Source organism: Tyto alba, unplaced genomic scaffold (assembly GCF_018691265.1).
Source record: "Tyto alba isolate M040663 unplaced genomic scaffold, T.alba_DEE_v4.0 Super-Scaffold_8, whole genome shotgun sequence".
NCBI classification, from domain to species: domain Eukaryota; kingdom Metazoa; phylum Chordata; class Aves; order Strigiformes; family Tytonidae; genus Tyto; species Tyto alba.
Window position 1 is genome coordinate 24,438,705 of NW_024881329.1, and position 14,914 is coordinate 24,453,618.

General features: G+C 71.5%; 3 protein-coding genes across 3 annotated transcripts; 1 reads left to right on the plus strand and 2 right to left on the minus strand.

Annotated features, from left to right (window-relative positions):
* Window positions 1-1,595: 1,595 nt before the first annotated feature.
* Window positions 1,596-10,315, minus strand: CELF3 (CUGBP Elav-like family member 3). Its single transcript, XM_042785581.1, has 12 exons — window positions 9,573-10,315; window positions 8,184-8,266; window positions 6,519-6,567; window positions 6,005-6,133; window positions 5,840-5,919; window positions 4,846-4,989; window positions 3,994-4,132; window positions 3,409-3,558; window positions 3,275-3,340; window positions 2,698-2,796; window positions 2,151-2,294; window positions 1,596-1,728 (listed from the first exon to the last, which is right to left on the minus strand). Exons 1-12 carry the CDS (start codon window positions 9,715-9,717, stop codon window positions 1,601-1,603), a joined length of 1,356 nt encoding a protein of 451 aa, XP_042641515.1. The 5' UTR covers window positions 9,718-10,315; the 3' UTR covers window positions 1,596-1,600.
* Window positions 10,316-10,709: 394 nt separating this feature from the next.
* Window positions 10,710-11,512, plus strand: RIIAD1 (regulatory subunit of type II PKA R-subunit domain containing 1). The gene is made up of 4 exons (XM_042785685.1): window positions 10,710-10,768; window positions 11,018-11,094; window positions 11,262-11,308; window positions 11,398-11,512. Exons 1-4 carry the CDS (start codon window positions 10,733-10,735, stop codon window positions 11,460-11,462), a joined length of 225 nt encoding a protein of 74 aa, XP_042641619.1. The 5' UTR covers window positions 10,710-10,732; the 3' UTR covers window positions 11,463-11,512.
* Window positions 11,166-14,565, minus strand: MRPL9 (mitochondrial ribosomal protein L9). The gene is made up of 7 exons (XM_042785684.1): window positions 14,439-14,565; window positions 14,040-14,199; window positions 13,621-13,745; window positions 13,289-13,339; window positions 12,976-13,077; window positions 12,538-12,621; window positions 11,166-11,885 (listed from the first exon to the last, which is right to left on the minus strand). The coding sequence occupies exons 1-7, from the start codon at window positions 14,517-14,519 to the stop codon at window positions 11,754-11,756; spliced, it is 735 nt and encodes a 244-aa protein (XP_042641618.1). The 5' UTR covers window positions 14,520-14,565; the 3' UTR covers window positions 11,166-11,753.
* Between the last annotated feature and the right edge of the window lie 349 nt (window positions 14,566-14,914).

Here is a 14,914-nt window from a genome sequence, read left to right on the forward strand (position 1 = left end):
GGTGTTTCATTCCTCGGTCTCTAACCACGCCGGTTGTTTGGTAAAGTCACTTAGTGTAATTAATTGTAACATATTCTTTTAAATAAATTGATTTATTGATGAAACTACTGGGAACTGTGGCTGTGCTCCTTCCCCGCGGGTGCTGGGGCTGATGCTTCCCCCCCCTCCCTCCCACCCTCCCATCCCAGTACCACTGCGGGGGGGCTGGGGGGGGCTTTAAAGTCTCCTTTAAGCGTTATAATTTTTTTTTTAACTTATTTTATTTAGACAGAAAAAAAAAAAAAAAGAAAAAAATTAAATTATCCAAAGTAACTGCAATAAATAGCAAATAAGTTAAGCGGCGGCGTGTCAACCGCAGACGTCAACTCCCGGGGGTCTGCGTCCCCCCCCCGCGCTAACAGCCCCGCGCCCCCCACCCCGTCCCACCCCCTAAATCAACTCAGCAGGTACCAAACCCCCCAAAAGGGGGGGAAAGAGAGAGAGACCCGGCCCCCGCGCCCCCCAACCACCTTATTTACAGCGGGGAGCGGCGGGTGTAAACGTGGGGGGATGCCGGGGGGGCACCGGCCCCGGCCGGGGGGGCTGCGGGGCCGGACACGGCCCCGGTTTGGCTGGTGGGTGCCCGGCGCACCCCGGGCTTGGCCGCCGCGTGTCCGTCCGGCGCGTCCGTGCGTCCGTCCGGCTGCGGCGGCCCCCGCCGGGTCCCGGGGGCTCCCGGATTTGGCTGGTTTGTGGCCGGCGGGGCCCGGCCCCGGCCCCTCCCCGGCCCGTTGCAGCACCCCGATTCCGGCTGCGCCGTGTCCGCGGGGCGGCCGCTGCGCCCCGGCCGTGGCCGTGCCGGGGGGGTGCGGCCCCCCCCCCCGCCCTGGTGCTGGTGCAGCCGTGGGTGCCCGTGGGCGAGGGAAGGGCGGGGGGAAACTGAGGCAGGTTGGGGTGGGGGGGGGTGGAGGGGGGGCGAAGCGGGGTGGCAGTGTGTGTCGGGGAGGGGGTCCCGCTGCGCCCTGGCACGGCCACCCAGGGGACCTGGGGGTGGGGGGGTGGCGGTGCCGGGGCCGGTACCCCCAACCGCGGGTGTGTGTCCCCCCCCTCAGTGGGAGCCCCCCCTCCCTGGCTTGGAGCTGGTTTTGGTCCTGTTTGGTGAGAAAAAAGCTCCAAGCAGAGTCCCCCGGGGGGGGGGGGGCAGGGCCCTGTGGGGAGCTGGGGGTTTTTTGGGGGGGTGGGGGTAGGGGTGGGTGCTCCCCCAGGGCAGATTGGACCCGGATGCTGGAGGGGGTGCTGGCACCCAGGGTCCACCCAGCCCTGCCTGGACTGGGATGGACGGGGAAGGGTCCAGCTCAGTCCTGGAGGGGGGGTCCATCCTTCCTGAGCATGTGGGGGTCTGTGTCCCCCCCCCAGCAGGACCGAGCCCCCTGCGGGCACCACTGGGGGGGGGGCTGCTCTGCAATAGGGAAGCACCCAAGGGTGCTGCTCCAGAGCCTCCGGACCTGGTTGGGGGGGAAGATGGGGGGCATTAGGCAGCGCTGGGAGGGGGCAGGTGGAGCTCCTGGGCGAGGGGGGCCCAGGGGGGGTCCGGGGGGGGTCCCGGGGGGGCTCACCGGGCTCAGTACGGCCGGTTGGCGTCTTTGGGCCTCTTGAGCTGCACCTTGAGGCGCTTCATCCCGATCTGGAAGCCGTTCATGGCCTGGATGGCCGCCTGCGCGCTGGCCGGGTTGTCAAAGCTCACGAAGCCTGGGGGGGGGGCACGGGGGGGACGACGTTGGGGACATCAGGGACGGCGGGTGGCCACAACCCTCCCCTGCCGCTGCCCCACGGCCCTGGGGGGCTCTGCCATGGGGCAGGGGGGCCCTGTGGGACCTGGCTGGGGTGTCCCCACGCCCTGGCCGTGGTGTTCTTGGCCATGATGTCCCCATCCCCTGGCCATGGTGGCCCCAGCTGTGGTGTCCCTGGCTGGAATGTCCCCATGGCCAGGCCAGGGTGTCCCCGTGCCCCGACCGGGGTGTCCCCGTGCCCTGACCATGGTGGCCCTGACCATGCTGTTCTTGGCCGTGGCCTCCCCAGCCATGGCTTCCTTGGCCACGGTGCTCCCGGCCACGCTGTCCCCGTGCCCTGGCCGTGCTGTCCCCCGTGTCCCCAGCCCGCGGTGGCCCTACCGAAGCACTTGCTCTGGTTGGTGGCGCGGTCCACGAAGACCTTGGCGGAGATGACGTTGCCGAAGGGCAGGAACATCTGGAGGATCTCGGTGTCGGCGAACTCCTGGGGCAGGTGGTAGATGAAGATGTTACAGCCCTCGGGGCCTGCGGAGGGAGCGGCGTCACAGCGGGAATGGGGGGGGGGGGGGGGGGGGGGGGGCGGCACCGGCCCCGCGCCCCCCAACCTGCCCCACGCGCCCACGGGCACCCCGAAACTTGGCCCCATGCACCCGTGGGGACCCTGGCCCCCGTCACGGACACCCCGAAACCCACGTCCCCATGGGCCTCCCGAGCCCCAAACGCCCCCTCCTTGGTGGGGACCAAAAAAACCCCAACTGGACACCCCCAGGACTCTGGGGAGGGGGGACCCCAACAACCCCCCTGGGGCACCTCCAACCCCTCCCCGCCCCCCCATGCCCCGGGGCACCCCAAGCCCAGCGCCCCGGGAGGGTCCCCTGGGGGTCGGGGGTCCCGGGGGGAGGGAGGGGGGTCCCCGGGGTGTGCTCACCTTCGCGCTGCTGCTGCTGCGGGGGGGGCGGGGGGGCGAGCAGGGGCCCCGGGGGGGCGAAGGCCGGGCTCACCAGCCCGTAGGCTGCCGGGTAGGCGGCTGTGGGGGGAGACGGGGTCAGCACCCCCACACCCCCCGGCCCTTGCCAGTGCCCCCCAGTGCCCCCCCAGTGCCCTCCCAGCACTCCGTGGTGCCACCCGAGGGCCATGCAGTGCCCCCCCCGTACCTCCCCAGCATCCCAGTGTCCCCCCAGTGCCCCCCCTGAGCCCCACACCCCCCCCCCGATGCCAAGCAGTGGTTTCCCTACTGGTCTCTCAGTGCTAATCAATCTCCCTCCAGTGCCCCCCAGTGCCCCCCAGTGCCCCCCAGTGCCCCCCCAGTACCTTCCCACTACCCACCAGCGCCACTCAATGCCCCTCTAGTGCCTCCCGGTACCCACCAGTCCCATGCCATGCCCCCCAGTCCCCTCCCAGTGCCCCCAGTCCCGCACAGTGCCCCCCCCGCTGCCCTCCCAGTACCCACCCGTGCCATGCAACGCCCCCCCCTCCCCAGCACCCCCAGCTCCCCGGGGCCAGACCTGTGTAGTGCTGCATGCCGGCGTAGGCTTGCTGCAGGGGGTCCCCGGGGGCGGCGGGGCTCTGGGCTGGGGGGCAGAGGGGGCTGTTAGGGGGGGCGGGGGTGGCGGGGGGGCAGGGGGGGCGCGGGGGGCACCTGGGAAGGGGGGGACCCCGCCAGCGTAGACGGCCTCGGGGGCGGGGGGTCCCGCGGGCTGCGCCGGCACCGGGCTGTAGCCGTTGACGCTGAGCGGGGCCGCGATGGCGGGCACCGGCGTGGCGGCCATGGCCGGCGGCGTGCTGGTTCCTGCAGGGACACCGGCACCTCCTCACCCCCCCGCCGTGCCCGACCCCCCCCCCCCGCCTTCGGGCCCCCCATCCCGGCGTCCCCAGCCCGTGGTGCCTCCGCCGTGACTTCACCCCCGGTGCCACCCTGTCCCTGTCCCATCCCGGGGGGTCCCCATTCCCCGGTGCCCCTCATCTCCCGCTGCCCCCCCCCGTGTCCCCATCCCTTGTGTCCCGTGTCCCCCCCCCCGTGTCCCCACACCTCTGTTCCCATTGCCCCCACCCTGATGTCCCCATCCGGAGGTGCCCCACCTCCCAGCGCCACCCCACCGTGTCCCCCCATCCCTGGGCATCCCTGATGTCCCCCCCACGTCTGGGTGTCCCCCCGCACCCCCGCCTCCCCATCCCCGGTGTCCCCCATTCCCAGGCGCCCCCACCCCCGGTGGGCGGCACCTACCTGAGGAGGGGGGCAGGGGGGTGGCGATGAGCCCGTTGGGGTTGACCGTGCCCATGTGCTGCATCTGGACGGCCATGGTGGCCATGGGGCTGAGGTAGGCCGAGTGGGCGGCCACCAGGGCCGCCTGCTGCTGCATCAGCTGCGGGGACAGCGCCTGGCACCGGGCACCGGCCGCTGCCCCCGGCGCCCCCCCCGCAGCGACCCCCCCCCGCCGAGGGACAACCTCCGGGTGTCCCACCGGCCACCGACGCCCGGCACCCCACCCCGGCACCGGGGTGGGTCATCGCCTGGCGGATCCCAGCCGGTGCCACCGCCCCCGGACTGGGAGACCCGGCGCCTCCCCGTGACTGTCCCCCCCCCATGCATCACCCCAGTGTCCCCACGGAGACCCAGCACCTCCCCGTGACTGTCCCCCCCACACACACATCACCCCGGGGTCCCCACGGAGACCCAGCGCCTCCCCATGACTGTCCCCCCCCCCCCACATCACCCCGGGGTCCCCACAGAGACCCGGCGCCTCCCCGTGACTCTCCCCCCCCCCACGTATCACCCCAGTGTCCCCACGGAGACCCGGCACCCCCCAGTGTCTCTCACACCACTGTCCCCTCCTGGACTGGGGGCACCACCCCAGCACCCACCACCCAGTGCCCCCCCCCCTGGATTGGGGGGCCCATCACCCTCCCCCTTACCTGTCACCCCAGGGCCCCCGTTTGGGACCCTGGGGTCTATCCCCGTCCCCCAGCCTCCGGCACCCCAGCACCCACCACCCCGCTGCCCCGGCCACGCCCGGGGGGGTCACCTCCTCCCAGTGGCCACCCCCAGGCACCTGCCGCCCCCCCGCCCCCACCCTACCGCCTGCGTGTAGGCGCTGTAGGCCCCGAACTGGAGGGCGATGGGGCTGAACATGCCCAGCTGGCTGGCGACCTGCTGCATCCGCCGCAGGCCCCGCTCCTTCTCCGTGTCCGCGAACTTCACCACCAGGCTGGAGGAGGCACCCTGCGAGGGGCCACGGCGTCACGGGGGGGCACCCACGCCCGGCTGCTGGGACCCCCGGCGCGCAACGGGGGGGCCGACGGCGGGGGCCGATGGTGGAGGACTATGGTGGGGATGATGATGGCGAGGATGATGATGAAGACGGTGGTGGGGAAGATGAAGATGATGGTGGGGCCAATGATGATGAAGACGATGGTGGGGATGATGATGAAGACGATGAGGATGAAGACGATGACGGGGATGATGATGAAGATGATGGTGGGGATGACGATGACGGGGATGATGATGAAGATGATGGTGGGGATGACGATGACGGGGATGAGGATGAAGACGATGGTGGGGAAGACGATGATGGGGATGATGATGACGGGGATGATGATGAAGACGATGGTGGGGATGACGATGACGGGGATGATGATGAAGATGATGGTGGGGATGACGATGATGGGGATGATGATGAAGATGATGGTGGGGATGACGATGACGGGGATGATGATGACGGGGATGAGGACAATGGTGGGGGTGATGATGGTGGGGCCAGTGATGGGGATGGGGACAGTGATGAGGGGGACAATGATGAGGACGATGGTAGGGGGGAATGATGATGAAGGTGATGATGGACAATTATGGCGGGGATGATGATGGTGAGGATGAAGACGGTGGTGAGGGTGATGATGATGGGGGTGATGGCGGGGATGATGATGATGGTGTTGATGGGGACAATGAGGGTGATGACAGGGATAATGATGATGGGGACAGTGACGCGGGTGGCGATGATGATGGCGATGAGGATGATGATGAAGGTGGTGAGGACGGGGGGGGGGGGTGCAGTGCCTGGCGGCGCCCATCTCACCGGCAAGGTGCGGCTCCCGTGGAGGGCGGCGATGGCGGCCTGGGCCTCCGCGTGGCTCTGGAACTTGACGAAGGCGCAGCCTGGGGACAGCGGGTCAGCACGGGGACAGGGATGGGGGGACACCCCCCACCCCCCCACGGGGGCCGGGCCACCCCCTCGCCCCACCTTTGCTGGTGCCATCGGGGCCGCGCAGCACCGTGCACTCGTCGATGGTGCCGAAGGGCTCGAACATCTTGCGCACGTCCTCGTCCGCCTGCTGCTTGCTCAGCATCCCCACGAAGAGCTTGCGGTCCTCTGCGGGGACGGGGGGGTGGCGCGGGGACACCGGGGCGGGGGGACACCCCCACCCCCCCGCACACAGACTGGGCAGGGACCCCCAAACCCGGGGACACTGGGTTGGGCTGGGACCCGGGGACAGGGATATGGGGCTGTTGGGATGGGCTGGGACCCGCCAGGAATGGGGACACCCCCCCCCCCGGGCTGGGGACACCCCCCCTGGGAATGGGGACGTGGAGGGGGGACAGTGATGGGGACACCCCACCCTGGGGGGGGAACCCCACGCCTGGCTGACACCCGTGCCAGGGATGGATATGGGGGGACCATGGGGTCATGGAGGGGGCACGGGGCGGGGTTGGGGACACAGGGCCGGGGGGTGGGCCGGGTTTCGGGGTGCCGGTACCTCCTCGGCTCTCACTGTCCGCCGGCTTCACCTGGATGGGCCGGTTCATCTGGGGGGGACAGAGGGGGGATGGGGACACAGCCCCCCCCACCCCGCCGCAGGGACCCCCCCACGGTAGGTGCACAGATACACCCCAGCCCCCCCCCCCTCCCCGCACCCCAAAGATGCTCCTGTCACCATGGCAACCCTGGTCTTGCATCCCGTTACCCGGCAACGGGTGCCGCGGCAACCGCCATGGGGGGGGCCTGAGGGACCCCAATGACGCAGTAACGAGCACCCACCACCCCCCCCCCCGTTATTTTGGGGGGGATGAACCCACCCCCGCCCCCCTCCCAGCCCTGTAACCCCCAGAGACCGGGGGGGGGGGCGGGGAGGGCGCAGATGCCCGGTAACCATGGCAACGGCAGAATATGCTCCATGGCAACCGCCTACTCATCCCCAATTTACCCATCCCGGTTGCCCGGCAACGCCGCTGACATCATCAGCGCTCGCTATAAACAATGACGGGGATGGGGGGGGGGGAATGGAGATTTTGGGGGGGGCCAGGGCAGGGGGGGACCCCCAGGCCTGCTGTGACCCCGCCCCTCCCTCCCCGGGGATGGGCCCGGGCCCTGGGGGGGGACGGGGGGGATGCGGGCGGGGGGACGGGGGGGCGCCGCGCCCCATCCCGGGGGAGCCGGGGGCGGGTTCGGCCCCAGCTGACCCCAGGCGGCCCCTTCCCCCCGCTGAAAGCGAAGGTGCCCCCCCCCCGCCCCAGATGGTGCTGGAAATGCCCCCCCGGGGGGGGCACTAATCCCCCCTAATCCTCCGCGGGGCCGGGATCAGCCCCGGCCGGGGCGGGGGGGGGGGCTGGGGGGTGGCATCAGGCACCCAAAACCCCAAATTTCCCCGGGACCTCCCTGGCATCGCGCCCCAAGGCCGGGGGGGGGTGGTTCGGGGGGGTCCTGCGGCCATCGCGGGGAGGTGGGGGCAGCGGTCGGGGCGGTGCCGCCCCTAATCCCCCCCCCTCCGCTGCCCCCCCCCAACAAATCCCCCCCGGGATTTACGGCCCCCAAATCCCCGGATTATCCTGGCGAAGCCAAATCTCCCCCGGGGCTGGCGGGACACGCGCAGCCCGGGGGGGGGGGCACCCCCAAACTACCCCACACACACACACCTGGGACACCCCCCCCCCCAAACCACCCCCACGGGGCCTCAGTCACCCTGGTCCCCCAGCACCCATGATGGGGGCGGGGACAAAACACACACCTGGGTGCTGGGACACCCCCCCCCCAGCACCCCAGCTGTAATGGGGGGGTGGGGGGCACCCAGACGCCTGGATCGCCCCCCCCGGCCCCCCCGGCTTTGTTAGCTCAGCTGCCCAGTGCCCGCCGCTCGCCTGGCAACGCTTCGTTAGCGCCAGGCCCTCGTTAGCGCCCGCCCGTCTCCAGGCAACGCGGTGGCCCCCCCCCCCCCCCCCATCTTTCCCCCCCCCCCGGCAGATGTTCGTGGGGTGCCCCCCCCAACCCACCCACCCGAAGGTGGGATCCCGGACACCCGGGTCCTCCCAAGGGCAGGGGACCGGGGAGTGGGGGTCCCAGCGTGGGGGTGTCATGGGTGGGGGGGTCCCAGAGTGGGAGGGGTCCCTGGTGGGGGGGTCCCGGCGCGGGGGGGGTCCCCACTCACCCCCGGGAGGGTTTTCTGCTCGTGCAGGGCGCTCTGCGCCTTCAGGGCCGACTCGCGGGCGCAGTAGGTCAGGAAGGCGCATCCTGGGGGGGGGGGGGGGGTGGGAAATGGAATGGGGGGCAGTGGGGGGGGGGGGGCAGGACCCCCACGGCCCCTGCACCCACAGAGCACCCAGATGCCCTATAGCACCCACAGCCCACGGCCCCTTGTAGCACCCAGACCCCCCTACAGCACCCACTCCCGATGCCCCCCCTACAGCACCCAGACCCCCCATTTCAGGGTGGTGACACCCCAGGGACCCTTGGCGGGCGCAGGCGGGGGGCCAGGGAGGGGTCCCCGAGGTCCCCAGGGCCGGGGCAGCCTCAGCCGCGGGGGGGGGGGGTAGCAGCCCCAAGACCCCCCAGTTCCACTGTCGGGGTTGCCCGTCACCCCCACCCCGGGCCTGCACCCGCCTTGGCCTCCCCCCGCCTGTCCCGGGGGGCTCCAGGGTCCCCCCCACCTGTGCCGGGGGTGGGGGTCAGGCACCGGGGGGGGGTCCCTGCCTTGGACAGCCCCCCCCGTGGGCAGCACAGCCCTGCCACCGCCGCCGCACACCCCCCCCCCGTGACCCCCCCCCCCCCCCCCCCAGCCCACACCTGTCACCCAGCACCGCAAACACCCACCCACACAACACCCTGCGCCGGCACCGCCGCCCCCCGCACCCGCGCAAACACCCACGGGCGGCCGTGCAACACCCCGCACCCACGCGACCCCTGGACGCAACACCCCACCCCCCAACACCCGCACCCGCGTGGCTTCCCCCCAGCGCCCACGGGCGCGCCCCCGCCACCCCGCCACCCGCCGTGGGTTGTACCCAGTGCCCGGGGCTGCGCCAGCACCCGGGCCGGAGCCGTGCGTGGGGCTGCGCGTGGGGCCTGCGGCTGTGGGTTGAGCCGTGGGTGGGCCTCCGGCTGCCCGTGGGGCTGTGCCCGCTATCAGGGGCCGTATGTGGGGCTGTGCTCGGGGCTGTCCGTGGGGCCGGGGGCTGTGCCCGGTGCTCGGGGCTGTCCGTGGGGCCGCGGGCTGTGCCCGGTGCCCGGGGCTGTCCGTGGGGCCGCGCCCGGTGCTCGGGGCTGTCCGTGGGGCCGGGGGCTGTGCCCGGTGCTCGGGGCTGTCCGTGGGGCCGCGGGCTGTGCCCGGTGCCCGGGGCTGTCCGTGGGGCCGCGCCCGGTGCTCGGGGCTGTCCGTGGGGCCGGGGGCTGTGCCCGGTGCCCGGTGCTCGGGGCTGTCCGTGGGGCCGCGCCCGGGGCCGTGCCCGGTGGGGCCGTTCCCGGGGCCTGCGGCCGTCCCCAGCTCCCGCTCCCCGTTCCCCAGGGCTGCGCTGCCGCCGCCCGGTGCCGGTGCCGGTACCTTTGTGCATGCCGGTGTACTTGTCCTTGATGACGGTGAGCTCGTAGATCTTCCCGAACTGCTCGAAGATCGGTTTCAGGTCCTTCTCCTCCAGGTGCCGCGGGATCTGCCCCACGAAGAGTTTGATGGCGTCGGGCTCCTTCATGGGGCCGCCGGGGGGGGGGGCCGGGCCCCGGGGCCGCTCCCGGTGCTCGGTGCGGCTCCCGGTAGCGCTGCCGGAGCCGCTCCCACCGCCCGGGCTCGGCTGCCGGTTGCGGCTGCCGGTGCCCGGTGCCCGGTGCCGGCCCGGTCGCGGCGCACACAAAGGACGAGGCGGCCCCGGGGCTCGGCTCGGCTCCGGGGACGGGGCGCGGCGGGGCGGGGGCAGCTCTGCCCGGGGGGCGGCGCTCCCGGTAGGTCCCGGCGGTTTCCCGAAGGGGCCTCCCGTGCGACGGTCCCCGAATCCCGGCGGCTGCCGTCAGCGCCCGGCCCGCCGGTACCGCCCGCTCGCCGCCCCGCTGCCCCCGGGGGAGGGGGCTCGGTACCGGGGGGGGGGGGGGGGGCCTCAGCGCCCGGCCCGGCCCATGGCGGCCGCGCTCCCCGAGCCCCGCGCCCGCTGCGCCCCGGTAACCGGCACCGGCACCGGCACGGCCCGACCCCGCTTCGCCGCTTTTCTTCCCCGGTTGCGGCCGCCCCGCCCCGCCCCGCCCGGCGCTGATGTCAGAGCGGCACCGGGAACCGGGGGGAACCGGCACCGGGAACCGGCACCGGGAGCGGCCGTGGGGGCGTCACAAACACGGGGGGGGGGGGGGGGGGGGGGGGTGTGCGTGTGTGTGTGCGCACGGCGGCCGCGCTCACGCGTGTGCAGAAGGGCTGTTGTGTGCGCACGCGTGTCCGTGTGTACACGCAGGGGAGCGTGTGTGTGTCCGTCTGTCCGTGCGTGTGCCCGTCCCCGCGTGGCCCTGTGTCCCGTGTGTCCCGTCCCCCCCCCCCCCCGCTGCCGCCCGGCGCCGCTGTCCCCGGTGCTGAGCGCCAGGAGCCGCCGGGGCACGGACCCACGGACACGCTGCACAGCGGGGACCCCCCCGTGTCACCCCCCCTACCCACCCCCCCCACGGCCGGGTCTCACCCCCCCCCCCCCGCCGTTGCCATGGCGACGGGCTGCAACGGGCGCAGCCAAGATGGCGTCGCCGCAACCGCCGCCGCGTCCCCATGAGGTGCCGGGGTGGGGGGTGGGGGGGGGGCACACGCACCCACGAGGGTGCACACGCACCCACACACCCCGTGGGGACACGGGCACACGCGGGGGGGACACAGGGCAGGTGGGTGTGGTGACCCCCCCCCATGGCAGTGCGGCTGCGGCACCCCACAGTGCTCGGGGGGGGGTGGGGGGGGTTGTTGTTGTTGGGGTGGGGTCCTGCGTGGGCCAGCCCACTGGTGACAGTGTCGTGTGTCTGTGTTCCCAGCCCACGCTCCGCCTGAGCAGCGAGAGGTACCTGCGGGCCCACCCGGGGGTCCGGCTGCTGCTGCGGGGGTTCCTCAGGTGAGACACATTCCCCCATCCCACCCACCCCACCCCACCCCCCCCCGAGGAATTTCACAAAAACACCTCAATTAGCAGAAGATAAAAACACCCATTTTCCATCGTGGGAAAGCACATCAAAACACCCCCTTTCCCCCCCAAACCCCTGTGCCCCCCCCATCTTCCAGGGAGCTGCTGCTCCATCAACCGACCAACATCCCGGAGTTTGCTGCAGGTGAGGGGGGGCCGGGGGGTCCCCATGGCTGGGGGGTGTGTGGGGGGGGTCCCAGCCGCCCACTCACCCCCCGCCCCCCCCCCCCCCAGGGTACTTCTCGCAGCCGGAGCTGCCGCGGCGGATCCAGGAGGAGCTGGGGGGGTCGGCACCCTGAGGGGGGGGGGGTCTCACCCCAATCCCAGGCGGTGACACCCCACACTGGGTGCTGCTGTAGCGTCACCCAGAGCTCTGGGGGGGGGGGGGGGGGGGGCTGGGGGGGTACAGGAACCCTCCTGCATGGCCCCCCCCCCCCCCCCCCAGCTCTTTAGTGGGTACAGAAACAGCTCAGCCCCAGGGGACCCCCCTCCATCCATGGCAGGGGAACCCCCCCGCCATTCCCCCCAGTGCCTGCCGGTACCAAGCCGGTGCCGGGCACACTGGGGGGATCCTGGGGGGCCCCCCCGGCTCAGAGCAGCGTCTCCCTCTGTGCCGCCAGCCGGGCCTGCTGCTGGGCCAGCCAGTGCTTGTAGCGTTTGGTTTTGGGGCGCAGGAAGTTCACCACGTCCATGGGCACCCGGACGGTCTCCAGCCCGTTCACCTGCGGCACCGGGGGGGGGGTGTCAGGAGAGGGGGACCCCCCCTGCCACCCCCTCAGCAGCACCCCGTGACCCCCTGGCGGGGGCGGGGGGCCGTTGCTGCGCTCCGGCTTGCGGCCGCTCTCGCTTCTCTCCCCGACCCGGGCCCAGGGGAGCTCCATCCCGAAATCCCAGTGGGATCCGAGCGCGGGGGGACGGACGGACGGACGGACATGGGACGAGCCCCCTCCCCTCCCTGCGCGCGCCCAGGGCCGGGCACAGCGAAGGAAGCGGGAGCCGAGGCGGCAGTGACACGGGCTGGGAGCCGGCCCCGCGCCGGGAAGGACAAAAGGCGAATGGCGGCGGGCGAGGAGCCGCGCTCCTCTAACTAGGTCGCGGGGTGGGGGGGGCTCTTGCTCATGGTTTGGTGGTGTTTTTTTTTTTTTTTTTAATGTGTTTTTGGCGTTGGCTTTTTTTTTTTTTTTTAAAAATAAAGCATTTCTGCTCCTCGCAGCCCTCCCTGTGCTGGAGGACAGGCACCGCCAGCTCGGCTCAGGGTTTCTCTGGTGGGGGCACTGGGCTGGGGAGCTGGCGTGGGAGCCCCGTGGGACGTGGGGAGGGGTCGTGGGGAGAAGGGGGGGGGCCGCGGTGTCAGGGCCCCGGGCAGTGGCTCACCGTCACGTCGCACCAGTACTCGCCCCACCTGGTGATGGGCTCGGCGGGCAGCTTCAGCGCGTGGGGGGGCACGAAGACCCGCAGCTGAGAAACACCACGAGGCCCCGGGAGGGACAGTTGGGGGGGCAGCGAGCCCCCCCCCCGCCTCCCCAGCCCCTTCCTGGGCCCCCCAGAACAGCCAGGGCAGAACTGCCCGGCCCCCAGCGCGTGCCATGGGCTCATCCCCTGATTTACCATCTTCCCTTCTTAATCCCTTTAAGGTTTTAAACCCTCTGCTGAGCCGCGCTCAGCACGTGCCCCACCGAGCCCCGAACGCGCCGCTGGCTCCTCCAACCCCCTCAGCAACATCCCCCCCTCGGGATTTGGGGCCCCCCCAAGCAGCTCTGCTCACGCGCAGGGACCCCCCCAGCCCCGGCAACGCCGGGGAGCACCGCTCACGTTTTTGAAGAAGTGACGAGCCACGATTTCGTTGTTCAGCTCCCACTTGATGTTGTTTTTCATGCCCACCTCGAGGCGGCAGCCCTTGAGGAACTTGATGGTCTGTAAAGGCGGGAGGAAGGTGGCGGGGAGAGTGCGGGGGTCAGCAAGGTCCCGGGGAGCCCCGGCCCCCCACCCGCGCGCAGGCAGCCCCTGCTCGAGCTGCAGCTGGGGGCAGAGGGCTCCCGGCACTCCGGCTGAAGCTTTGAGCTCTTCCCAGGACTCGGGAATTTCTCCAGAACAACTCCAGACTCGCCGGTGCCCCCCCACTCACCCTCTCCCCGCTCCAGGTCTGCATCACCTCCAGTTTCCCCTCTTGGCGCAGCTGCAAGGGGAAGAGGATGGAGGAGAATAAGCGAGAGGAAGGCTCTCCCGTCATCGCAAACGCTGCAGAGGGATTTATCAACGAGCGGGGCTCGTGGTGGGACGGTATTTCTAGGGCAATTGGCACATCTCACCCCACGAAATCACAAATGCGCGGGCGGAGGGAGGCAGGGATGAGCCCAAAGAGCAACCGGCCCTTTGAAAGCAAACTCTCTGCTCCTTAAGTTCTCCTGATTTCAAAGCTAAAAACACCCCGGGAGCAGCCCCTTCGTGCCAACTCACCTTCTTCTCCTCCTCAAACATCTTCTTGTTCTCCGGCGAGGCGTAGACAGCCAACCCCTGTGGCAGGAGCTTGTTACGACCCAGGGATTTCTTCACGCTGACCAAGTCCCCCCGGTTCCCCAAATCTGCGAGGAGAGGGGACGTTAGTGAGGCGCGTGCCGGAGAAGCGCCAGCTTTGACATTCCATCTGAAGGAAGTTAAAAAAAAAAAAAACAAGAGACCCGAAATGCCACAGAATTATTGGTTTCAGGGCTCTGCAACCCTAAACCATCGCAGGGTCTGAGGGGTGGATCCCTGCTGCCAGCGGATCGCTGGACACGGGGCCAGCCGGGGGGACCCCTGCCTCTCCCCGGCGCAGGGGGAGGCAGAACAGGGCAGACACCGACTGAGGCGGGAGCGGCCGCGGGGAAGGGACGTACTGTCCACCGACTGGGTGAGGATCAGCTCCAGGTCCGTCTTGGGCAGGTGCTTGGTGTCCTCCAGCAGCCGGTAGACACGGTGCCGGCGGGGGTGCAGGCGCGGCTGCCGCCCCTCTTTGCTGAGCGGGACCTTCCACCACCGCTCCACCACCACGGTGCCCTGGCGCAGGAGGGAGGGTGAGTCCCGGCCCCCCGGCCGGTTGTGGGGCTCGCTCCCCCCCACCCCCCCCGCCTCTCCCGCGGGGGACGAGCTGGCTGCCCGCCTGGGGACCCCCCGCCCCTATGCAGGCCCCCTGCACCCCCCCCGCTCCCCTCGCGGACACCTCCGCCCCCCACCCCCCCGGCCCAGAGGTGCAGGCGGGCACCCCGGGAGCCCCGGCAGCCCCCCGCGGCCCTCACCCGGCCGTGGCTGAGGCTCAGGGCCCGGCTGGCCGCCCGCAGCACCAGGCCGCAGCCCCCCGCCGCCCCCCGGCCCAACATGGCCGCCCCCGTCCCGCTCCCGGTGCCGGCCCGAGGACCCCGCGGGGCTGCCCGTCGCTGCGCCTGCTCCCCAGGACCCCGCCGCCGCGCCTGCGCAGTAGCGTCCCAGCGGGGCCGGCGCCCGAGGACCCCGCCGGGGGCTGTCCGCCGCGCGCCTGTGCCCAGCGCTCCCGGTTGGGCGCCCGGTGCCCCCAACAGCGCCCCGGTATCCCTGCCCTTCCCCCCCCCCCCCAATAGGGCAGCTCCCGTGTCCCCCCGAAACGGGGCACCCTCAGGCCCCCTCCAAACCGGGGGCTGCCCCCGGGTCCGGTTCTCCTCCGATCCTTCCCCTCCCACCCGGTCCCGGTCCTGCCCTTCCCACCCGCGCCCAGTTCTTCCCCTCGTCCCGGTTCTTT